Source organism: Gopherus flavomarginatus, chromosome 5, assembly GCF_025201925.1.
Source record: "Gopherus flavomarginatus isolate rGopFla2 chromosome 5, rGopFla2.mat.asm, whole genome shotgun sequence".
NCBI classification, from domain to species: Eukaryota; Metazoa; Chordata; order Testudines; family Testudinidae; genus Gopherus; species Gopherus flavomarginatus.
Window position 1 is genome coordinate 60157015 of NC_066621.1, and position 26017 is coordinate 60183031.

A 26017-nucleotide genomic window follows, 5' to 3' on the forward strand; every position below is an offset into this window, starting at 1 on the left:
CACTAGCCCAACAATGTGGGTCCTGAGAACTTGGAGGCATCCGGGAGGCCCTGGGAGTCCTCTCTGGGATCAAGTCCTGTTTCTGAACCACTGGAGTAGGGGTTGTTTGACTCTATTGGTGGAACTGATGGTACAATGTGTCTTAGGATTGTCTGGACAGAGGCGGGAATGGGCGAATAGGGTACCGATGGTGTTGGAGCACTTATGGCATGACTGGTGCTCAGGACTGGCAAATGATGTAATGATGGTGCAAGGATAGAATTGGGTCAGAAAAATTGGTGATCTGGGATGTGTGTAAATTGCCAGATCCTTGAAAAGGGTATACTAATGAGAGGAGAGCTGGCAGGAGTCTTGGGTCTGGATGGATCCATCAGTGAGTGTTTGGATGCAGCAGTATTTGTACTGTGCAGTACCATCAGTGCAGACAGTGAAAGTTCCTTTGTGTGATGCAGGGGTCAGTCCTGCCCATCAGAGATGGCTTCAGAATGGTGGTGGCTCCTAGTTTTGTTGATGCTGATCCATACTGCCTGTGAGCTCCGGGTTGAACCCGCCTTATGGCAGAGTGTCTCACTTGGTGGTAAGAGAAGAGGAGAAGCAGGCTTTTTCTTGGAGGACACATGGAGTGGTTTGTCCCTCTTTTAATGAGGGTGTTTATCTTCACCCTCCTCATGCCTCCATTTAGTGGAGTCCTTGCGTCTGCTGGAGGATTCCCAGCTAGAGAGCGCTGGTGCTGGCGGGACAATACCAGGAGGCTCATGTCGGTGAGATGGGGATCAGGAGGGGGCAGGATCAGATTGGGGCTTCAAGGACATCTTCATTAAATATCTGCACTCTTGAGACTGCTTAGTACAAGGGGAAATGAGCAACAGATATCACTTTTTGAAGGAATGTGCGATTCCCCAAGGCAAAACAGGCAGCTCTAGCAACGGTCACTAGTCAGAAAGAACCAGGGACAGGACAGACAGGGCTTGAAGCTTGAAACCTTGGGCATACCAAAGAGTGGGAGAACAAAGGCAGGGAACCACCCAAATCCCAAACTATCTAACTAGACTTAACTAAGCTATCTAAGAAAAACGATTTACAAAACTTTTTCAGAGCCATAGTTTGAGCTGTAACATTGGAAAGGCTATGCACAGAGAAGGGTTCTGTCCCAGACTAGGACCGGTGGAAAAGAACTGGTAAAGCCATCGGTCCATGCCACCCCTTATGAGTCCCTCAAGGAAGAAACAGGCCTGGGGCCCAACTGTGGACTATCCAGAAATTCTACCCCAGCCTACTGCATGGGATTTACATGGGCCAGATAGTTCTGTTTCCCCACTGGATGTATTGGCTCGGTATATGAGTAGGCATCCTGAAAAGGAAGGTCTGTTACTGAAGGGCAGCATGACCAGAAAGCTGGGCCCAAGAGCCTCTTACAGAAGTAGTTCTCAACCAGGGGTCCAGGGACCCCTGGGAGGCCACGAGCAGGTTTTAGGGGAAGTTCCGAATGACTTTACAGAGTTATATGGTGGCAAAGATGGACATCGGGGTACTATGTCCAGGACAGACTAAGTGTGTGTCTGGACAGGTTTCAAGACCCTCCCTGTGTTCAAAGTCAGCCCCACCATTTTGGGGCCATCCCAAGAGAGTGTCAATGTGTCTGACGCTGTTCTGACTGGGGTATCCAGCAGTGCCACAATGGAGCCAAAGCACCAAGCCTCCCAGAGACAATTGTCCCAAGGCTTTGCAGGAGGCTCACAGGCTCCTGCTCTCCACCCCAACCCCTGTGAAGAGCAGGAACAAAAGACTGAAGCTGCTGATTTTGCTTCCCCAGCAGCAGCAACCCTGGGGTTGTCACAAGGTGCTTCCTTCATTTTGCTCTCTCTCGGTGGAGGGAGAGAGAAGGAAGAAATCACAGCCAGGAGGCCCCAGGGCAAGGGCCTGCAAAGCCCCTGCTATTGCCCCATGCCCGGGATCCCTTGCCAGCTGCAGCCCTGCCTGAAAAGAGGGGGGAGTGGCTGGAGGATGCTTGCCTCCCAGCCCAGCTGATGCTTGCCTCCCTCCTGCACTTTCCTTGAGCTGAGATTTGGAGACCTTGCCGCTCCGGTCCAGGTCCAGGGTGGTGGAGGCGTGCCAGATGGTCTTAAGCAGCTCCTCTTTCAGCGCCCCCCCAGGGTAGTAGGAAGTGACTGAGCCCTGGGCAGCCCTGGGCTGAGGATCATGCGCGCCCTGTTCCACCTCCAACTGACCCCTCGCGTAAAGTAGCCCTGAGCTGGGCCAGCCCTGGCAGCAGGCTGGAACCGGCCCCTGACAGGCGAAATCCCCCCTGGCCCTCCTCACCCTGCCCTCCAACACCGAGCTTATCTGTGGGGCTGCACGGCAGGCTCAGGCCCCACGCATGGAGCCCAGGTGGGCAGCTTGGGCCCGTCGGTCACTATCACAGTGAAATGTGAGGCCCCGGTCCTGGCAACGCTCCAAGCGGGGGCTGAGCGCAGGTGCACTGTGTGGGGAGTGATGCTGTCCCGAGGCAGAAGTGGTTGCAGGCTTAGGGCCTTGTTTTCTGTAATGTCTTTCAAATGAAACATGTAGCCTCAAAATGCTTTACAGCAGTGGTTCTCAACTAGGGGTCCGGGGCCCCTTTGGGGGCCATGGGCAGATTTCGGTGGTCCGTCAAGCAGGGCGAGCATCAGACTCACTGGGGCCCAGGGCAGAAAGCTGAAGCTCCACTGCTTGGGGCTGAAGCCCAAGGCCCTGTGCCCCACAACCTGGGGCTGAAGCCGAAGCCTGAGCAGCTTAGCTTCCTGGGGCACCCTGTGGCAATTGCCCTGTTTGCTACCCCCTAATGCTGACCCTGGCTTTTACATAGAGAAAATCAGTTGTGGTGACACAGATGGGCCATGGAGGTTTTATAGCATGTTGCTGTCTCTACTGCTTGGGGAAGTGGGCAGGTGGGGCTGTAAGAGAGAAAATGGGTACCGCCCAGAACTGGTTGTGCTCCTCTGTGAGACACTTGCTAAGGGGCAGCAGGAGACACAGACCCTTCCTTTTGTTTCTGCCTTTTCTCAGCCTAGCTTGCTCCCTGAAGCCTGTAGCAGCCCCAGCTGCTGCAAACGCCTCAGAATGGGAAGCAGAACTAAGAAGACAATCTCCCTAAAATCAAAAACAGCCCTGAGACACAGCTGGGAATGAGACAGGCACATTATTGAGCTGAAATTTAGACTAAAAATTTTAAATAACAACAACTGGAATTTCCCTCAGAAAAGCTCTGCAGCAAGATGGGCTGGCAGAACTGCTGGCCACCTGAGGCAGAAAAAAGGGAGGGAACTTCGGGTGCTGGGGCATTCCCCTGCTGTCAGTGACCGACAGGTCTGGTTCTGCCCCAAAGATACAAGCTGGCCGAAGTACAATTGCTACAGATCTGTGGACCTTAGCATGAAGCAGAAATGAAGTCACAGACTGAAGTTTTCCTGAAGAGTTCTGAAACACCACCAACTCTCTAATTATTGTATAAGCTTCTTCTGCTTCCAAAACCGACGGAGTGAAAAGTCTCCCCACAGTTACCTGCAAAGAGAAGAGCTGGCTGCCACATATAGGACAGCTGACATTCTCTTTGTAGAAAATGAATGTACTGTCTGCACCAGATCAGTAAAGCCTTGTGATTTAAGCTCCTTTGTGTACTATGTGGAGCTTGCCTCTAACTCACAGAGCTTCTATTTGAAATCCCTCTGTAAATCACCTTACACGATACACAATACCAGCTACTACTATTTAGCATGGACAGTGTATGTTCTACCAATAGCGTCACTATTTTCCCTCCTTTTCCTGAAAAAAGGGAAATCTTATCTCATAAGAGTGAAAGGGAAGTCCCTATTTCTTTTTCAATGCATTATCTATTAATGGCTCTGCAATGATGGCCCTATGCATCCATTTTCCAAACACTGAATAGGCATAGATTTGTTACACTTACCTGATGCACACAGTCCAGGAACTGTAAGAAAATGGGAGCAAATCCACTACCCTGACAATTGAGGGTCACATTACTACGCTGATTGAACTTATGACCAAAAGAGAGCCATTCTTTTTCCACTAACATTTGGAAGCCTTCAAGCGTCCTGTAGAATGGATCACTGAGTAATTGCACCAGAGAAACTACCTAGATCACAAAACAGAGTGCGCTGGCATTAATATTAGATATATCATATTTAAATCTAGAGTTTTGTTCAACAAACTGAAATGTTCTAAACTTGTTTTTATGAAATACTGCAAGGCATCAAAAGCATTCAAATATATTAAGTTATTAATTGGGGAAGTTACTAGATAAGTGATTTACAATGGCAGAAATAATTCAAATTTGGATAAGAGCAAGTTTCATATAAGAGAGCTTCAACTAAAGTGAGGTTTTACTGAATTTGAGGGGAAACAGGCAAATTCGAGTGATTACAGAATTTGGAAATCATTACAATATTTGCCAGATTTAAATTAAATTAAAATTAAAAACATTTTCTCAATAGACAAGAATGACAAACATTTAGAAAATGGGTGCTGGCCATCTCAGTTGGCAGAGGATTGCAGAAAAGGACCTGGAAGGTAGTGGACTATACCCTCTGGAGTGATGCCATGTACCTGCAGTCCTTCCTTTGTCAGTTAGCAGGTAGTGGCTAAAAGGCAGTACTGGGCCTCTTCCTGCTCTGTCTATATCCCTCCACTCCTCCCTTATAATTTAAAAATGGCAGAGTGGACAGTGTTAAGTTTCATTTGTGCTTTTGTTTGTACAGAGCTATGAGTTATGTGTCAGGTTCTTAAATGATCTGACAGAATTACTGATTTGTTGCATGTACCTTTTGGATTATGATGCATTTACACAGGCACAATCTACTCACTGAATGAGCTCAGCTGTCGCTTTCCATTTAATGCATGATTTGTTTCACAAGATCTATACTTTAGTAATTTGTCCTGGCAGCAGATGCTACAGGGTCAGAACTGTGAGTGTGCATGGGAAAGAGTCTCTCGAACACATAATGGTAGAAATAAGGGTGTAATGCCCACCAACTCACCTTGTGTGCCAAAATGTGTTTCAGCCACAAAGTTAAGCAAGTTCTTGTGGGGAATTTTAGCCTTTCCTCATGCAGTAGTCTACACAGGGCTGCAAACCTTGGTTAGGCCCTTGAATTGTGCAGGGCCATCAAGACCTTGGGTGAAAGCATACTGTTTTGACTGCTTGTTTGGGATTTGAAAATCAAAATGGATGAAGAGTGGGGACAGATCCAGGTAGCCCTTGCCTTTTCCCTCCTGCCACGACAAGCTGTGTTTAAGAATTTGTTGTTTAAAGTTGTAAGAAAATTACAGCTACTTGGCCAAAATCTAATGCTTGGTGTTCACTAGCTCCCACCATTCACAAATCTGTAATAGCAGCTTACCTGTGCAGTAATATCCCAACCATCTTCCAAACAAACCATAACTGAAGAACCATTCTCAAGGAGCTCTGATATCACCACACTCAATTGCATTATCCTGTGAAGCTACATAACATAAAAAAATAAGTAACATACTAAGAGTGCAGAATTAATCTGTTAATATTGCCAAATGCTTATAGATTCATATCATACCATACCATTCATGATTTAAACTATAAATATTAAATATATTAAATACATTTTATATCTATCTGTCTGTCTAAATATTAAACCATTTATTTTATTTAGGAAGTTTTACAGGTTTACAAATCCTTGCCAGGTAAATATCAGAGACAAAACAATAATCATCATATCAGTGAAACACAGTAAGATAATCACCGTATCATTCTATTTAACAAGATGTTACTATATTATTAAGCATCTATATACTACCCATATCATATTTCCAGTGATTTTATTAAATTGTGTGAAATCTCTGATCACACATATTTAACAAATCCGCTGTCTGTCAAATGTTAATATTCAAAAAAGTTAGACATGTGCTGTTTTTTCTGCAGGTGAGTGTACTTTGTGTATTGAATAAATGGTAACCAAATATTTAAGTATATATTTGTTGTCTGTCTATTTTACTGGGTATGTAACTGATGAGTTAATTTTTCTTTAACCATATCTACAGAGAATGTCGATTGTTCAAACTCTTCAGAATTTTAAATTTATTCATTTAGAAAGCAAGTTTCTGTCTTATGGAAATAGATCAACTCTTTTTTCTCTTATATTTTGTTTTTGGTCAGGCTGGCTGGGATGTGGGCAAGTATATGTTCAAGTATTCATTATGGTACTAGCCCTACAAACACTTAAGCATAGTTGTAACTTTACCCTCATGAACAGTCCTATTGATTTCAGCGTGACTCCTTATGGGATTATATTTACATGTGTGCTGAAAAGTGTTTTGTAGGATTGGAGTCTCTTTCTTGTTATCAAGCTCATATTTTGTGAGCATCTTCCTGATTTATGTAATGAATAATAATTTTATTCCTAAAAATGAGAAAGTCTCTGTTTTTAGTTTCTACCATTTGTATGGTGTATGGTAATCCAAGATCAAATGTCACAGTAGAACACATTCGTGTAAGCAACTTTAATGTAGGCCGAACATGGCTATTTCAGTTTTCAACAGTAGGAGGAAACCCATTGCGTGTTGTATTGGACACAATCCAAACAAGATTAAGATTAACAGTGAAAAGTCTCAAAGCTTGAAAGTGAGGAATGGAAAAGATGTTGACTATGTTACAGGAAAGAAAGCAATGTAGGTGCAAAGACACAATATACGACAAATCTAGGTTCATGGATGCAAAAAAATAAAAGAATCAGCTGCAAAAGGAGAGTACAAGAGAAAGGACTCAGGGAGAACAGATGGAAGATGGAGAAAGAAAGTGAAAGACAGTCTGCCTTAGAGACTCCCAAACAAAACATAACTTTAGAAAATTCATCTTTCATATTCTGAGCCTTTATTAAATAGCATTTATTTTGTTACCAAAAGATGTGAAAGGGAAAAATACTTATACTACAGAAGTATTTAAAATACTTATGATACATAAATACAAAACTGTTACTTACCTCCTTGTAATTGTTGTTTGAGATGCGTTGTATGTCTATTCCACTGTAAGTGTGTACGCATCTCATGCATGGGTGCTGGAGAGTTTTTCCTAGCAGTACCTGTAGGGGCAGCTACACACGCATCTTAGCTTCCCCCTGGTCGGACCCAGGGATATAATGGGTGGAACAGACCTACCCCTCCTTTCATTTTTTCATACCAGAATCTTAGAAGATAGAATCTGATGAGTTGGGGAAAAGGTTGGGTTGTGGAATGGACATATTCGAGAACAAGTTACGAGAAGGTAAGTAACCATTTTTCTTCTTTGAGTGATTGTGTATTCCACTGTAGCTCCAAGCTGTTTCTCAATGGAAGTGGGCCTAGGAGTCTCTTCTGAAGAAGGGCTGTAGGACTGCTTTCCCCACATTCACATCATCCTGTGATGCTGCAGTAGTTGCATAATGGCTAGCAAAGGTATGTACAGAGGACCACATCACCACTCTACAAATGTTAACAATAGGAACATTTAAAGAAAGGGGGAAAGGAGGAGCCAGGGAACTACAGACCACCTGACTTTGCTCTAGTAGCTTCCCAGGTATTAATGTATAAAACATTCAAGTTGTGAATACCTGGAGGATGAAGGGCTAATCACTAGCAGCCAGCACAGATTTACTAAGAACAATTCATGCCAAACCAACTTGATTTCCTTCTTTGACAGGGTAACTGGTTGGGTCAATATGAAGAATATGGTACACATACTATACCTGGACTTCAGCAAGGCTTTTGACACAGTCCCGCATGACATGCCGATAAGTAAGCTGGAGAAATGCATGCAAGTCACGGGAGATGATAGAAACGCTTTACTGGGCAGGCCTCAGTTGGAATACTATGTCCAATTTTGATCACCAATGTATATAAAGGATTTAGAGAATCTGGAAAGGATATAGAGGCAAGCAACAAAGATGATCAAAGTGATGGAATGCAAGCCATATGAGCAAATGCTGAAGGAACTGAGTAAGTTTTGTTTGGAAAAGAGGAGATTAAGAGGGGACATGACAGTGGTTCTCAAATACTTGAAAGGCTGCCATAAAAAAGATGGAGAAAAGTTGCTCTCTCTTGCCAGAGAAGGCAGGACAATAGGTTCAAATTACAGCATAGCAGATTTAGATTAAATCTCAGGAAAAACTTTCTACTGATCTTACATGAACCTAGGGAGGTTGTGGAAGCTCCTTCAATGGAAGTTTTCAAAAGGTGACTGGAGAACCATCTGTTTTGGATGGTTTAGACACAACAAATCCTGCATCTTGGCAGAGGGTTAGACTAGATGACCCTTACAGTCCCTCCTAACCCTATGATTCTCATGACAGCAGAAGCCAAATGTGCCCTAATTCAATGTGCTGACAATTTCACAGGAGGCATCAAACGTCAGCAGTATAGACCATAGCAATGCAGCTGGCAATCCATTTAAAGAGTTATTGTGCCAGTACAATAGGATCTCTCATTCTTTCCACATAGGAAACAAAAAGTTGGGAAGAAAGGGCTTAGTGCTATTTAGGTAAATTTGGCATATATCCAGAGTATAGAGCTTTTGTTCATCTTTATGAGCACGTGACTTACGGTACAAAAAGACCAGTAAGTATATTGGCTGATTTAGGAGACCGTCAGATAGTACCTTGGATAGGAATTTAGGATGAGGCCTAAGCTGCACCCACTTCTTGTATCTTATTTATAACATTTCCTGTTTTGCTGAGCTGAAACCAGATCCGCTGTAGGAATTCCCTGCACCCAAAGTACTGATCTTACTACTCTTGGGTTGAGACACCACTCATGATCAAGGCTGAATGATCTGCTTAGCTGGTCTGCCAGGTAAGTCTGAACTCCCTGCAGGTATGAGGCCTAGAGTTCTATATACAAAAATTCCACAGCTTTAGAACCCCCTGACAAAAGCTGTGTGATAACCTCTTGCTTGTTTATGTAAAACATAGCTGTGGTGTTGTCCGTGAGCACCTGTGTAGTCTTGCCCTGATTGTATGGCAGGAACTGTTGATACTTTTGAAATATTGCATGCAATTCAAGAACATGTATGTGTAGTTTGACCTGATGAAGGGATCACATGCCCTGAGCTTGCAGATCCCACAAATGAGCTCTTCAGCCCAAAGAAGTAGTATCCATTACCAAAATCACAGAGGAGATAGTTGATAAGAATAGGACCTCCCCTGCACACATTGTTCTGGTCCATCCATGAATCCAGAGATGATGACATTCTGGCTGTTTACCAATTTGTTCAGATGGTGTATGTGAGGGCAGTAGCCTGACTTTAGCCATGTCTGCATACCCCAGAGATGGATCCCAGTATGCTGGGTCACATATGTAGAGGAAGACATGCACCATACAAGCTTGAGGCACCTCTGTATTGTGATTGTTCTTTGAATGCTGCACAGAGGTCCTGTGCAGCCAGAAACCTTGGTTGGGGAAGATTAACTCAGACTGAAGTTGAGTCTAGGACTGCAACAATAAACTCTTATTTGAAATGGAGATTAAACTGATTTTTCTGTTTACTATCAGGCCTAAGCAGCTGAACAAATGGAGGATTTGATATATGCTGCTTTCCCCCTGTTGACTGCAGCAGCCCTGTACCAACCAATTGTCCAAGTACGGATATACCTGGACAACTCAATGGCAGAGATAAACTGCTGCTCCCACCATGCACTTGGTACAAACCGTCAGTGCTGACAATAGGCCAAAGGGAATTATGGTGAACTGGTTATCTCCTCCTATTACCATGAACCTCAGAAACCTTCTGTGGCCAGGGTGGATTGCCAAACAGAAAAAGGCATCTGTAAGATGAGGGCAGCATACCAGTCATCTGGATATAGAGAAGTATAATTGACACAATGGAAACCATGTGGAACTTCAACTTTCTGATGTATCTATTCAGGTTTTGAAGGTCTAGACTAGGCCCAAGAACCCTCTTGCTTTGGGTATTAGGGAAATACCGGGAATAAAACTCCCTGCCTTGATGCAGACAAGGCACTTTCTCTGTAGCTCCAAAGGAATGTAGAGTCTGAACTTGTTTTAGAACACACTCATGACATGGGTCCCTGAAAAGGGACAGATGGTGTGGGAGGAAATAGAAAGACATTGCAGGATATATATGCTGAGTCTATTGTGCTTAGTATCCGGTAGTCTGAAGTGATGGTGTCATAAACAGATGGTTAAGGGTTAATGCCTCTTTTACCTGTAAAGGGTTAAAAAGTTCACCTAGCCTAGCTAACACCTGACCAGAGGAACCAATGGTGGAACAAGATGTTTCAAAAGGAAGGAAGGAAGTTTTTCCTTTGTTTGAGAGTTTCAGTTTCAGCCGGAGTGAAAAAGATCAAGGAACCAGCCTCTTACCAGAGTAGTAAGTTTCAGAAAGGAATAAATAGGTTTATGTTTATTTCTTTGTAACCTGTCTTACACAATTAGAGGTAGAATCAAATTGGGTATTTTTTTGTGTAACTAAATTTGTGCCTAGGGGAACATCCTCTGTATTTTGAATCTGTTGTCTGTGAGAGTAGCTGGTATGCTAATCTCTCCCAGAAGGTTTTCCTTTACCTTTCTTTTCTTTAATTAAAAGCCTTTTTCTTAATACCTGATTGATTTTTTCCTTGTTTTTAGATCCAAGGGGGTTGGATCTGGATCCACCAGGAGTTGGTGGGAGAAAGGAGGGGGGATGGTTAATTTCTCCTTGTTTTAAGATCCAAGGGATTGGATCTGGACTCATCAGGGAATTGGTGAAGGAGTCTCTCAAGGCTACCCAGGGAGGGGAAGGTTTTGGGGGGAAAGGGAGTGATTCAGACACTGAAAATTCTGGATGGTGGCAGCGATACCAGATCTAAGCTAGTAATTAAGCTTAGAAGTGTCCATGCAGGTCCCCACATCTGTACCCTAAAGAAACCTTGACAGATGGTTTGCTATGCCTATAGGACATGGAATAACTTGCTCCCAAAGGAAGGGAAAGGAACAGCAAGATCCGAGATGGTAGATATGCTGTTCTTGACAGAGGACTAAAACATGTTGCTCCAAGGCCTGAGGTTGCCTGGGAAAAGCAACTGAGGAAGCAGAAGGTGGAGGGGCCTCCTCCTCTGTGCTCTGTGGTTGCATCTAGACTGTAACCATGATGAATGGTGCAGTTACTGCCATCATCATGACCCTCACAGCAGAGTCTTCTGTGTCCAAGGAAGCCTTCAGGGCCAATCGGGAGACCAGATGACCTTCCACTAAGATGGATTGGAATTCATCCCTAGAGTCTTCTGGCAACTTATTTATAAATTTAGACATTGCCTCCCAAGTCAACTGGGCATGGTGGCTGACAATTTTAAGTTGTAACCAGCAGCTGAATAAACCTTCCATCTAAAAAAGTCTAGCTTTTCTGCATCCTTTTCTTTTGGGGTAGCCTTAGCTTGACTTTGGTGATGCTTTTCAGCTACCACCAGTGAACCTGGCACAGGATGCGACTAAAACTGTTCAAAACCTTTGGACGGATCCTGATATTTCACTGGGTATACTTGGCTACAGGGGACACAGAGAATGAAGTTCGCAGGAGTGACTTAATGAGCTGCATTATTGTCTAGTTTACAGAGAGGGCTCCCTTCCCTGCTTGTACTTGGGTGTACAATACAAACAAGTTTGTGAAGATTTTCCTCCATCTGAATACCTAAAAGTGGGATCAAGATTCTCAATGACACCCTGGACTGTTTACAGTGGGAAGTGTAAGAACTCACTTCTGATTCTGATTAGGAGTACGAGTAGTCTGAAGGCCAGGGTGCAGCAGCACTGGGAAGAGTCACTGGAGACTGGTACCAAGATCTGCACCAGGACAACAGAACTCGTGGCAGCATTGGTGTCTTCCTAGTTATTGGTACCAAATGTTGCTGACTACATATTGGAGGCCTAGATACCGTTGTTGACAATGCTGACAAGCCGGTACCATTCCTGAGACTAAGGGTATTGAAGCAGACACTAATGCCAGTGCCAAAGTCTGCCCAGTTTGCACTGATACTGATAGTGGACCTCCCCCTTAGAGTAAATGGGAATCCAGTACTGAAAGACAGCTGCACAGGCCTCTGGCATTGTTGATACTAAGGGAAGGTCTGCCCTAGAAGCACTACATCGATGCAACTGCGCCACTGTAGTGCGTCTAGTGAAGATGTTCTATGCCAATGGGAGAGCGCTCTCCTGTCAGCATAACTGCTCCACCTCCACGAGAGATGGAAGTGCATCTTCCGCTGACATAACACCGGTGTAGACAGTGCTTACATGCTGTAACTTGAATAGCTCGGGGGGTGGCTTTTTCACACCTATGAGTGACATAAGTTGCATCAACTCAAGCGGTAGCATAGACCTGCCCTAAGAGAGGAGGTTGTATGACACTCAGAAGAGATGCTGGATCCTTCACAGTCCCTGAAGACAGCAACCTATCTCCATGGCCCCATGGTAGGCACTGGAGCCAACAACTCCAGTCTATGACGGGCACTTTGAGATGGTCCCAGGCTGAGGCTAGCCAGAGGGCACTTGTGCTTCCTTAGACACAGCTCTGGTGAAGATCTCTGTCAGATGGCAAGGCTCATTGAAGGAGTGCTGGATGAGCTCCCCTGCAGAGACCAAATGAGATCTGATGCCAGGCAAAGAGTGGATTCCATGCAATAGTGTTGAAGGTGCTCTTCTCTGCTTCTTCGTCCTTGATTTAAATCTGTGACAGACAGGACACTGGTCCCCTATGTGGTCCTCAGCCAAGCATCTCAAACAGTGAGAGTGAGGGTTATTAATGGACATCGCCTGTGACACCTGGACCAAGGTTTGAAGCCATGAGATCTTGGCATAAGCTCTCCTACTACCGAGACAAAGTTTGCTTGCAAAACTAGTACAATTAGAATATTGAAACAAAAATAAAATAAAATAAAGAAAAGTCCAAATGGATGAATGAGTACCACTAAATACTATGAACTATAACAAAGTATATGCAGGGCTTTTGTTTTCTTTAACGACAAAAGGGCATACTAAATGCATAACAACAATGTCCAACCACCGACAGTAAGAAGGAACTGAGGGGGGCGGCTCCACCCTTTACACCTTGGCTCTGGGCACAAGGAAAGGCAGGATGCATGCATGACAGCCCCATAGGTACGCTAGGAAAAACTCTCCACACCAGTGCACCTACCTTCAGTGGAATAGGTGTATGGAATCACTCAAAGAGGATTAAAAAGTATATTCATCCTCATTATAAAATGCCCAACTTCTTTCAATGCTCACATAGTCATTAAGGATTTAGAAAATAATTGCAACTCAATTATAACTGTAATTGCAACTGAAACGTGTAATAGATACAATTGAACAGCCCATCAAACAATAAGCAGTAAGGTAGCTGTCTGGAAGCCTACGTTATCTTTTAATTAAAAGGAGCCACACGGAAAGCTGAATATATTTAAATGAAAGCACAACATTATTACTTTAAATTTCTTAATTTGAATCTAAAGTGCATTATGCTAACTTAATAAAATACTGCAGTACACTTAATTTTTTCTTATTCATGTACTTCCATTTAAAGAATCATTCAGCCTTTTTAAACAGGATTAAAACACAAACTGTGTAATTTATTTCTCTCTTCTCCGGCCGAGGAAAATCCTGTATACTAAAAACAAATCTACAGGATGAAGATCTGAGTTTTCTCATAGGCATGGTCTAAAAAATGGCAAATTAAATATAAACTCACACTAGCTTTCCAGTTTGTGTTTATAACCATACTGTATATTATTTTAGTTTAGCACCATGAAAATGTCTTAATACTGAATTATGTGTGACATTATCATCTAGTCCAAAGCAAGAGAAGCACATCGTTGTTGTGCACCTGGAGCACTGCTGAAGGGATACTGTGACTCCCACAATCTCCCTGTCTCCCTGCTTCCTCAAGGAGGGAACATCCTCTGACAAATCTATACCCAGTGCATATGCACCCCAACATGCTGGTGTAACTATGCTACTGAGCATGTTGGCAGGGTGGAGGAGTCAAGGCTCCACGCCACTCCCACATTTTCACCCATTTGAGCAAGGGGGTGGACACAGCAGCTCTATGAAGCCAACTATCTCCCATACATTGGAAGTGCTGGCATAGTGCAAAAACACAAGGGAGTAGGGAGGTGTAAGGAATCCCCCCGTGCACTGCTACACAAGACAGGCAAAAATATGGGCCTTGGTGTTTAATTTCCAGAGCTACTGCATTATTCACTCTTTTTCTGTTTAGTGCAAGTGTTCTCCTTGAGAGGCTATCATAACAAAAAGGATCTATCCTGTTTTACTATATTTTTAAGAGCATTTGTTCAATGACAGCTTCTTAACATAACATCTAGTTGTCCAAAGATGTTCATACTTATTATGATTTACAAAGAGCTTAATTTATCAGAAGCCCACTCACTTGAATCCTGCAAAAGACATCCCTAAACATATTTTTATTTGGCTAATCTCTGTGTGAATGTGTGTGGGAAGAGGAAGGAAAGGGAGAGATTAGTAGACAATTTCTCAAAATATCAATTGCACTGAAGGACTTTTATATGAGAGCTTCTCAATGTTTGACTATTAATAGCTCATAGATAGACTAGTTTATCTATTAAATGAAGGTATATACAGAAATGCAGAATGGGTGTATGAGTTAAAATAAAATAGTCAATTTATTATTCACCTTGCATAGTTATTTCATTGTTCTACTTTTGTATTTTTATCTAACTTTAATGGGAAACAGAAGAATTAAAGTTTATGCAATCAAGGCCATAAAAATTAATTTAGACAGTAAAAAAGCTAATTTGTATTCTGGCATTTTGTTCCACATTATAAGGGATAATGAATTACACTGTCTAGTTGTCAAATATATCTCACATCAGTAACTCCTAATGCTGTATTAAAATAATAGTTAATGTCTGTATAATGATATAACTGATTTAATGCAATCTAATCACAAGGAACAAAGAGAAAGGTTTGTTGGTTAGAACAACACATATTTCTCTGTCAGCAGAGATCAGAATTTATTCTGGGTAAACAGTATTACGCATACATTTTAGAAGCATCTGCCATATGAATTACCTGTGGGAACCACTCTGATTCACCAAGTGCCTTAAGGAATGTTACTTCAGAATCTGTAGGAATAGTACTGGGAACACAAACCCGCATCATCTTTTTAAAACTAGTTTTCACCTGTCGGATGTCACTGAACTCAACAGCCACAAATTCACAATTCAAAGCAAAATCAAGTTTGAAGCCCTGTGGACGAATAAGACAATGACACATTACTCATCGGACAAGCATATTCTTCATGCAAAGCATCTATGTGAGAAAAGATGCTTTCAAAGATATTGCTTTAATGCTAAGAATTTCCAAACACAAATTACGTTTAATTTTTTCCATAAGAAACTGCCTAGTACAAAATGATTCTTACAACACTCTTGCAAAAGATACCAAAATATACTCCCTCCTTCACCACCCACAATAAAAATGGATGTTAAATACTTCTATTCTATGCTATGTGAATAGTAAAATAAAGTTGGCATTTAGTAGACCTTCCTAACTCTTTTGAAATGAGATTGGACTTCTGTGAACAGTTACAGTATCATTAAAAAATAAAATTATTTGATAAATATGAACTCAAGAGCTTGATGCTTGATTATACAGTAATTGTTTCAATCAGAATGGGCAATTAATACTTTTTATTTATTAAGTTCAATTGAAGGTTTTGACTTAAATCACCAAAGACAAGGGAATTTAATGGTAGATGATTGTCTGTTAGAATACCTAGACATTTCACTTCTAACTGATGGTATGCAGTATTATCTACTCTTCTTGGACTCTTCTGATAGAAAAGCCCAAGACCTGCAGTGTGCGGGTACAGAGAACATCTGCAATAATAGTAATTGGTATTTACAATGCACTTTCCAGCTTCAAATTTTGATGGGGAATTTGAAGAAAAGATATTTTTTGTCAAAGGCTACAAAGAGACTAAGTATCCAAACCAGAATAAATATTCAGAAGTTCCTAGGTCCTAGTCCTGCCCTCACACCACAATTCTCTCTCAATATATAAACATTGAGTTTTATCTCAATCTGATCTGAAATGTGTGAGTAATAAAGCTTAGGGTTCGGGAGTGGGACATTTTGGTAAGAAGGCTGCCGCATTTTTTTAGCTCATCCCACACCAGTTCATTTGAAAACTTTTTTTTAAATAGACAAGAAAAGAAAGTTTCTGTCAAGCTAAAACTAACTTCCTGAATAAAGTAAGAAAAATTAGAGATGGATTCCTGTGGTTAAAAAAACAACAACGAAAGATACAGGGCAGCTGACTCACCTAAACAGTCATTGCAAGCTGAGATAGCTACATCTATACAAAGCTTAGCTCAACACACAGCAGAACTGAGAGAATATCTGAAATTCAGACTTGATACAATTTCGGAAGATATATGTGGCCTTTTTACAGGGATGCCTAATGTTAAATTTCACATACCATATGTAGAAAATGAATTACCCAGAAGTGGTACTGAAACTAATGACTTTATGGGTGAAATTATCTCGCTGAAAAACAGATTGGAGAATTATGAAAAAAATCATGATGACCTGGAAAATACAACTAGAAGAAATAACTTTTACCAAATAGGCATTACTGAAGGCCTTGAAAGGAAAAGTCTGATTAATTTTCTTTAGAAGCTGCTCTGACATACCTAAAATAGGGCCTGGAACTCTCTACATTTGATAAATAGAGAGGTCTCACAGGGTGTCAGGCTGAAAAAGCTGGGAAAATGAGAAACCCACACCCATTAGGCTAGCTTATCAGATGGTGTAAATTGGTATAACTCCACTGTAAAGTCAATGGAATTTGGCTAATTTACACCATCTAAGGATCTGGCTTGACTTTATGCTGCTAAAATGTAATGATAATATAATGATGCTGAGAGGAAAGCAGGGAAAATGAGATCTACTGGCCATTTTTTCTCATTTTTCTGCTAACCTAATCAAACTAATGCTGTATTTAATGGAATAAAGCAGATTCTCAGGGGAACTAATATTAGAAATGGCATCTAGTACTTAACTTTACTATGGCCCTGGCAGCTTCTACAATATTTTGCAAGTAACCAACAAAAGCTTGGCAAACACTTGAAAGTCTAAGGCTAAATGTGACCAGCAGTAAAAGTATGGTTTTTTTTAAATTTAAAAGCCGAAGTCAAACAGCTCTCTACTCACGGGGACAGATAAATGACAGTTGGCCCACCATAATCTATTAATCACTGTAGGACATTAAAACCAGGACAACTGTTTCTATGAGCTTCAATATCAAAAGAACATGTAGTGGATGTCCTAAAGATCCAAAATCTGAAGAAATATATGGCTCATGACATGTCTAAAAGATAATTCAACATAAATAATCTTTTAAGTTAAGTGATTTTATATATCATGGGATGTACTTTAGTTCTCCTCAGATTTACTTTAATATCATGCTATATTGATTCTTATAATAATTATATCTGTTTATGTATAATGTGTCACGACTGCTTACTATGGTCAACGGCCAGTCTATAATTTTCATGATTATGTCTTTTTAAAATGTACTTCTAAAAAAGAAAAAAAATTTAAAATCTCAATATCAGAACAGTAAAACTTTTTCCAAAGCTTAAAAAAAAAAGGCTTTTCTCACTGGCATTAATCTTTTAGCTTTATTATTGAATGCACTGGACTGCATGCTGGTATACAAGTTAGATGAATGGAAAGTAGGGACAGTGCTATGGAAAGTGAATTGTCATCAAGGTGAAGGAGATGTAGAGTGGTATACCAGTATGTGTTTAAGTGAGGATACCTGAGTTATATTCATGATGAAAAGTGTGGATGAAAAATATGCAGGTGGAGATTTATAGCTACCAGAAAGGTGACGCTACCTAGATCTTCCAAACATTACTGTTTGCCTCAAATTTCTGGGGATAGCAGTGGAATTTTCTGTTTTTTCATGCAAAGCTTTCCATTCCTCCAACATTGTGCATACTCCCAAAGCAGGTTATTTTGAAATCTATCAGCTTTCTTCTATGTCAGCTTTACTTTGTATTTCAAAATCTCCCAACTTGTCTGAGTTTGAGTCTGAACCTTAATGGTTCTTAAATATAAATGAACACAAAGGGAAATGCATTACTCTGATCCACTGCATCATTGACAATACACATTGGATTACCCTATCCTGTGCTGGGTTATATTGTATTAAATATTAATATATTGTACACAGCAACCTAGTACATAACAAGACAATAAAAATGTGGATGTGTGTCTACGTAGCCAATACTATTCTGAATCTCTATGAGAGTTTACACGTTAAGAAAAGTTACCCAGCTGTTGTATCTAGAACAGTGGTTCCCAAACTTGTTCCGCCACTTGTGCAGGGAAAGCCCCTGGCAGGCCAGGCCGGTTTGTGTACCTGCTGCGTCCGCAGGTTCAGCCGATCGCAGCTCCCAGTGGCTGTGGTTTACTGCTCCAGGCCAATGGGAGCTGCTGGAAGCATCGAGGGCCGAGGGGCTTTCAGCAGCTCCCACTGGCCTGGAGCAGTGAACCGTGGCCACTAGGAGCTGCGATCAGCCGAACCTGCGGACACGGCAGGTACACAAACCAGCCTGGCCCACCAGGGGCTTTCCCTGCACAAACGGCGGAACAAGTTTGGCAACCACTGATCTAGAACATTATTTTGTTATTTATCTATAAAAAAAATTAAACCCAACGAAACAAAAATTCTTTTAAAGCATAAGGAAGATAGACATTACCCTTAACTGAGATTTTTCTCCAAATATGTAGAGGGCAGCTTGGCGTTTCAGAAGCTGGTTTTGCAAAAATGAACTGTTACTGTATGACGCTGTGTTATCTTTCCCTGCTAGTCTTGCACCGACATCAATGAATGGCGCCTGAGTGCTGATAAATCGATTGCTAGAACGAAGACTTGCCCATACACCTTCACAAAGATTAAAAATGTTACAAAACAATTTCTCTCTCATACAAATGAAGTTTTGTAGAATACACACAATGAAACATGCATACATAAGTATACTTTTTAAGGTAAGGTGTTGGCAGATATCATTTGGATTATTTATAGAATGGAACAAATATCATGCACTGGAAAGAAATAATCTCAAACTGGAATAATTTCACATTTAAAATTCTCCAAATTAAACTATAGTACAGTAATACAATGTGAGATCCTGATCAAACCTAGTCAAACATTTAATAGTCTACAGACTGATAAACATTGTACTGTATTAATAGTGTTTGCTATAAAATCTATACATGCTTCTGAAATGAATTAGAATTTGCTAATAATTAATATGCATTTAATAAAAGTGCTAAGTGATCTTTTCAGTACTATGGACAAATTTCTATAGCTTTCCTTGCTTCAGGACTGTTATTTTGGGAGCTTATCTACTAGGAATAGCCTGATATCACATTAGGTTTTTCCTCAACAACTAAAAGTACCTCATATGAAATAATAGAGTGCCCCATTACTTCTTACTGTAATTAAAATTAATATCAGCACAAGCAATCAAAATATTAAACTTCATGATGTTATTTCGTATTTGAGCTTGAATAATAGTAATTACAGTATTTAAAGCCACAATCATGGATTATTTTATAAAGTTTAGTATTTAAATATTCATGCCTACATTGATTTTAAGCACGTCCTTTGTTTTGGCATATGCCCCACAATTACATTTTGACAGACGTTTGAATGGTCTAGTGCAGAGGTTCTCAATGTTTTTCTTCTGAGGCCCCCCCAACATGCTATAAAAACTCCATGGCCCACCTGTGCCACTATAACTGTTTTTTCTGAATCTAAAAGCCAAGGCTGGCAGTAGGGGTAGCAAGCAAGGCAATTACCCGCGGCCCTATGCCACAGGGGCCCCCATGAAGCTAAATTTCTCAGGTTTCAGCTTCAGCCCCAGGCAGGTGGGCTCAGAGCCCCCGGCTGCAGTCCCATGCAGTGGAGCTTTGGCTTTCTGCCCTAGGCCCCAGTGAGTCTAATGCTGGCCCTGCTTGGTCCCCTGAAACCTGCTTGAGGCCCCATGGGGGCTCCGAAAGCCTGGTTGAGAACCATTGGTCTAATGGTTAGGTGATGGTGGTGCCCAGAATATCCTGGGATCATATTTCAATTCTCTCTCTAGTTCACTGTGGAGCCTTCAACGAGCCATATCACCTCCATATAAGAAAGCAGCAATAAATATACAGTAGTGATCAACCTTGCATTGGCAGAGAGAGGGACTAGATAACCTAATAAATATTTTCTCTCATTAATTTATGTGATTCTGTGCCTCAATGAACCAAGCTAGAAATCTGGGACAAGATTTTTAAAAAATGACTAGTAATTCTGAATGCCTTAATTTTTGCATGCCCAACCTGAGGTAACTTAAAGGCATCTAATTTTCAGAAGTTGGGTAACTCAGCACTTTCTGAATATTCAATCGCCTTCAAGCGTCTCAAGTGTCTTCAAGCGTCTGGTGTTCAAATTAACAAGTGAATTCTATGGCCTATGTTATGTAGTTGATCAGATTAGATGATCATAATGGTCCCTTCTTGCTTATAAATCTATGAAGCAGAACACCTATAAGCTGAGGAACTGAAAATATCTAGTCATCTTTGAAAATCTTGGTCCTGAGATACAAAGAATAAAAAAAGAAGGAAAAAAGTCCTTCCTGTATAAATAAAATGATAAAAACTGTATATAGTGGTGAGATCCCATTGAGATATCTGAAGCAGGTCAGAGTTTTTTTTAAAAATAGCACAGTATTTCTACTCAAACAATAATACTGTAGAGAAATCTCAGACAGGGACTTGCCTGTTTGTACAGCATAGCCTGTCTGCTTGTCTGGCTCACAGCCTTAGATGTGAACAAACAGGTAGGAACAAATGAGAAGGGTTTGTTAGGAACTTAAAGTTGATAACAGTCACCCTTTAAACAGCTCCTCCTTCATAAAAAGCTAGTTGTATGAAGTATCTCACCTATACAAAGATTATCTTTAATGTTAGCTTTTGTTCCACATCTAATATATCACTGAAGCAATAATAATGAAGTTTTCATTACTCAATAAAGAATCACAGCAGTCATTTAATAATAGAAATAAACTGTTGTTCATTTTTTGTATAAAAGGTTGTAAATTCCTACAAAGAAGATGGACACAGAGACTATCTACTAGTAAAATCCCTTAGGATATCAATCCTATTTTGCAAATGTCAAAGCAGGCCATGATTATAGCTTGTAGCACATCAAAAGCCACAGAGCCAATTACAAATACATGCAGACTAGTACATTTACCAGTGATGGGTAACAGTGATTAAAAAGATAAAGTTAATGACTTTCTATTCTATTTGCTATCTAATTTTTGTACCTTATTATTTGTAGAAGATGTGTATCTTAGAAGATATGGCTTTCCTTATTTGGTATACATTATGTTTTTACGTATTTCTAGTTCAGCAGAAGCCATTACTTCTCTGTTTACCAACATTATTCATGATGTTGGCAGGAAAGTTCATAGACTGGATAATAATATTTCTTAAGTTACCCTGCTACTGAGTAGTAAAAGTAGCAAATGCTATTTTGGGGAATGATTTTCTGCTATTTAATTTTCTGGCAAGGGATTTTTAAAATCTGGAGGCCATTCTTACTAGACAGTAAAAATGTTAATGCAAAATTTGCTAAATTGTGTGGCTAACCACAATCACAAAACTTTGTTAACATAGTTAAGGTTGCCTAACATTGGCACTTGAACATATATGAAAACATAGCACTAGCTATGGAGATGGTAGAATAGAATATACTGCCAGGATAGAGAATACAGTACCTTGATGGACTCTTCCCTTAGCTGCTGATTTGGAATTTGACTGAGTGAAACATTTATCTCTGTACCCAAGCACTGGTAGATAACAGTACAGACAGAAGGAGGAGGAATGGAATGCACATTGCAGCGAGACAGTCACAGCAAATTGAATAGGAGAGAAGAAAAAGGTTACTTGTCAGTTTCCACTGATGTAGGATTATATTCAAATAATTTTCAAAAGTACAAGATAACAGATAATGCTTTTCTTAGCCATTACAAAACAGAAAACTAATACCAAATAGAAAAGCAGTTCCTACTAATCAAAATAAATAATTTTCAAGGCATTGCAATAATTCCAAACATGCAGCATAAGAAGATACGTCATTATATGATAACTATATCAAATGGAAATTGAGCCATTCATTCAGATTGCTGGATACCTTATTGAAGAACATTACTATTAACATTACTCTGTCAGAAGCAAGTTTCATCATAAAGCCACAGGATATTTGTGTAATGCTGTGTATGTTCCTCTCTGACTGGCTTAAGCACATAATTATTCTGTTCTCCAGGTCTATCAGATGCAAGACAGCAGTCCTACCTACCTATCTACACTTCTAAAACACAGCATAAGGTGTATGCTGTTTAGGAAAATTATCACTCTAAACCACTAACATTCACCATATCAAGGGGCAAATTCTTCCTTCAAGTGCACACTCCTGACTTCCAGGGGGAGTCATACATATGCATCAAAGAGCAGGATTTGGCCCCAAGTGTTTTAATCTACACAAACCATTTGGTATAACAAAAATGTTATAATGGAACATAATTACAGTAACAACATCTCCTGCTTTTTCAATAAATGTCTTGGCTTTGACTCCACATTTATTTTCCATAAATACATCAGTATCTATCTAGTAGCAAGAGACCATTATCCTGTGACAACGTTCTATTCCACTCACATTGCCTCTTAACTGTTTAAATGCTTGGGGATAAAAACAGATGACAAACACTGTTTCATATTACTAATTATGCACCACACCATATCTGAGCCAAAGTTGAAGACAGTCTGAGACACAAAGGTCTGTACTTTGAGTAATACCATGTTTGTTCTGGAAGATATATAAAAAAGCCAAGTAAGCCCTCGTACTGAAAAATTACAGCAAAAATGTAACTGAATGTCCATCTACTTTACAACAGAATCACTCTGACTGGCTTTTATGTAAACACTTTGTTCTGATATATCTAGAGAACATGATATTGTACAGACAGTGGATGAGCACAGGTCTGACTTGCATACATTGAGGGCCTAATATTCATATTCAGAACTGTTCTGATGTCAAAAAGTGTGCAGAACATTAGGTTAACCCAGCTATATTTATTCATTTTGATTTAAATAACAAAAAGATGACTATACACGCTGACATGTAATTAATATTGTGTGCACATACACAGAAAATAAAGGAAACATCATTTCCTGCTGGGTCACATCATAGTAAAACTCAGCTTTTGGGTCCCATATGTATGATGTCCAGGAAAAATAAGGAAATGGAAGAGGGGACCAAGCTCAGAAACTCAGCAATGCTGCTAATAACAGAAGTGTATTCACCTACAATTCTGGACAGTATACAGAATAATCTTATTATTAAATGGATGCTGCAGTGCTTGGGCTGTTGGCGGAGACAGACTGACTCACTGTTGACTAGTATTATATGATATTTATTATTGGGTTACCCAGTGGAACATAAGAGAGGGGAAAAGGGACAGAAATATTTGCTAACATTTGCCCCAAAGACTCTGGAGAGTTGTGTGCATATTATGGTGAATCTTAGTTTTATGTATTTTTAATTAAATGTCTTAATTATTAGCATCTCAAAAATACCACCGTTTTCTGACTGCCTTCCTAAGGTAGCCTGCTCTTTTAGTCAGCCAGAAGTCCACTGAATCTTACCAATCTCTGCCCCACACCCACATATTGCATTGGGACATTGCTTCACAATGGTGCAATCGTAACAAACCATGAAAGAGCATATAAAACTAGCAACAGCAAAATTACATACAAAATCACTAATGGGATAATTTGGATGTTTGTGTTATCTTGTGGGAGCACAGTAGCCTGCTATCTGGTATGACTGTTTTTTAGTTCCTTATTAGGAGATATTCCCTTTCTCTCTCCAGAGCTTCCTGCCTTAACTGAGACAGCCATCATTTGACAAACTTGTCACACATTCCTGCATTTCAACTGGATTCCCATGTATCCTGCTGTTGCAGACACAACAGTGCCAGAGGCAAGCAACAGCGGTTTGTTGCCTAGAGTGCTTAAGCGCCAATAAACACACCAGGGTGGAGAAGCAAACAACTAAATTTATTTGAGCTTAAATAAGGTGCCAGGGAGAAATAACAATTTTAGATTTTGCACCCTTAAAACAAGCAGTTTTTTTTTTATATTCCAGTTGTTTACTACAAAACTTTTTTGCTGACTAGCTGATTTTTTATTTTCCCCTCCTTTCCCATTCAGCTGCAGTATTTTCTCTCATTCAGTCTTTTGACTTCCCCTTTTCTCCCTCCTTTCCGCTGCTGAGACATGTACACAGTATTTTAAAACGGCCTTGAGCGGGCTTTAGCCGAGCTTCAATGTATTACAGCAGAGAACTGGCTGTTACAACCAAAACTAACTGCTAACACTACATTTTACAGCTTTTAACATATTAGGTTACACAAAGTGTTTAACATGGAGGAACACTGGTTCATTGAGGCCTACAACAGGAGGGCTTTATTGACACTTGTGGTCTACCACCTTTCCGAGTTATTTAGGGTTATGCCAGAGTGACACCAACACTGCTGAGCTGTGAGCAGACTGCAGACACTGGTCTGCAGTTACACTTTCAGACCATATAGGGCAGCTGTTGTGCTTGTTGGGCAGTAGGGTGACCAGATGTCCCGATTTTATAGGGACAGTCCTGATTTTTGGGTCTTTTTCTTATAGAGGTTCCTATTACCCCCCACCCCCGTCCCGATTTTTCACATTTGCTGTCTGGTCACCCTATTGGGTAGACAGTCAGATGGCCCCTCTGTCTCCTCTCTGACTGTTCCCTCTGCTGGAACTCAGAAGAGAGAATAGCACAAGGTGTGTCCCAATACTGGCCTCACTGGCTCACATACCGTCTAGAGAGTAACCCCAGGCATACATCTCCACTTCCACATACATCAACCAGCAACCATCCTACCTTTCTGGTTATATCAGCAACTTTCTCACCTGTCCCCCTAACACTTTTCACGCATCCCAGTAACTGCAGACAACCAGCCAACTCCCCCTCAGCCATCCCAGACACCTCAGTTTCCACCCTTCAGGAGCCTCATGCAACCATCAAACAAGCACCCCCAGCTAACCCAACATCCCACCCTCGAGAACCTTATCTACTTAGACATCCTAGTGCACACCCATTTACCCAGCATCCTCAAACAGAAACCATCCCACACCCATCCATTGCAGAACCTCTAGATACTCTCCTACCTACCCCAATCTCAGCTGCCAGGTTCTGTGCAGCTCCATGTCCTACCACTGCTTGGGGCAGGATGTATTCACCAGAAGCAGAAGTTTATGGTTATATGAAAATCATTAGCAAATATGCAAATTAGCATCATACATGTTTTACTATAAATGATCATGTATGGAGCTGCATAAAACGTCCTCTCCCTAATTTTCGTCCCATTCCTGTGAGGTTTCTTTTCCTAGTCTCTCCCTCTGCTTTTCTTTGCTGTGTCCCTCACATCACTTCCTGGTATACAGCTCCATGTTTCTTTTCCCCATGTAGGTTTCCCTTTTCCATTTACCACAGCACTGTGAGAGTCTCCTTCTTCTAATCTCTTCCTCTACCACTTCTGAGTATCTCTCTCTACTGAATTCTCTTTTCTTTCCCTACATAACGTCGTTATTTCCCTATCCTACACCTTTGAAGTTCTTTCCTCTACCAGAGTGTGGTGCTTCCTCTCTCCTCACTCCTGCAAGAATGAGTTGAAGGAACTATTGAGTGGCTGTTTCACAGGCAGGTGACTGGGTGGCTATGGAGACTGGTAGAAGACACAAGGAAGAATAATACAAGAAAAGCATTCTCTGGTTGCCTAGCAGCAGTCTTTAGTGGCCACAGGTGGTAACTGAAACACAAACGTTTTTCCAAT

At 41.0% G+C, this 26017-nt stretch overlaps 2 protein-coding genes across 7 annotated transcripts in view; one reads left to right on the forward strand and one right to left on the reverse strand.

Moving 5' to 3' along the window:
• Nucleotides 1-26017, forward strand: part of LOC127052012 (uncharacterized) — a 584770-nt gene that overhangs the window by 101988 nt on the left and 456765 nt on the right. The gene's annotated exons all lie outside the window — the stretch shown is intronic.
• SBF2 (SET binding factor 2) overlaps nt 1-26017 on the reverse strand; it is a 588450-nt gene that overhangs the window by 55534 nt on the left and 506899 nt on the right. For all 6 annotated transcript variants that reach the window (XM_050954979.1, XM_050954981.1, XM_050954978.1 and 3 more), the window contains 4 exons: nt 18800-18984; nt 15100-15276; nt 5397-5498; nt 3947-4132 (listed from right to left, as the gene is read on the reverse strand). In XM_050954979.1, the coding sequence (XP_050810936.1) occupies nt 3947-4132; nt 5397-5498; nt 15100-15276; nt 18800-18984 (650 nt within the window). The remainder of the gene's footprint in view (nt 1-3946; nt 4133-5396; nt 5499-15099; nt 15277-18799; nt 18985-26017) is intronic.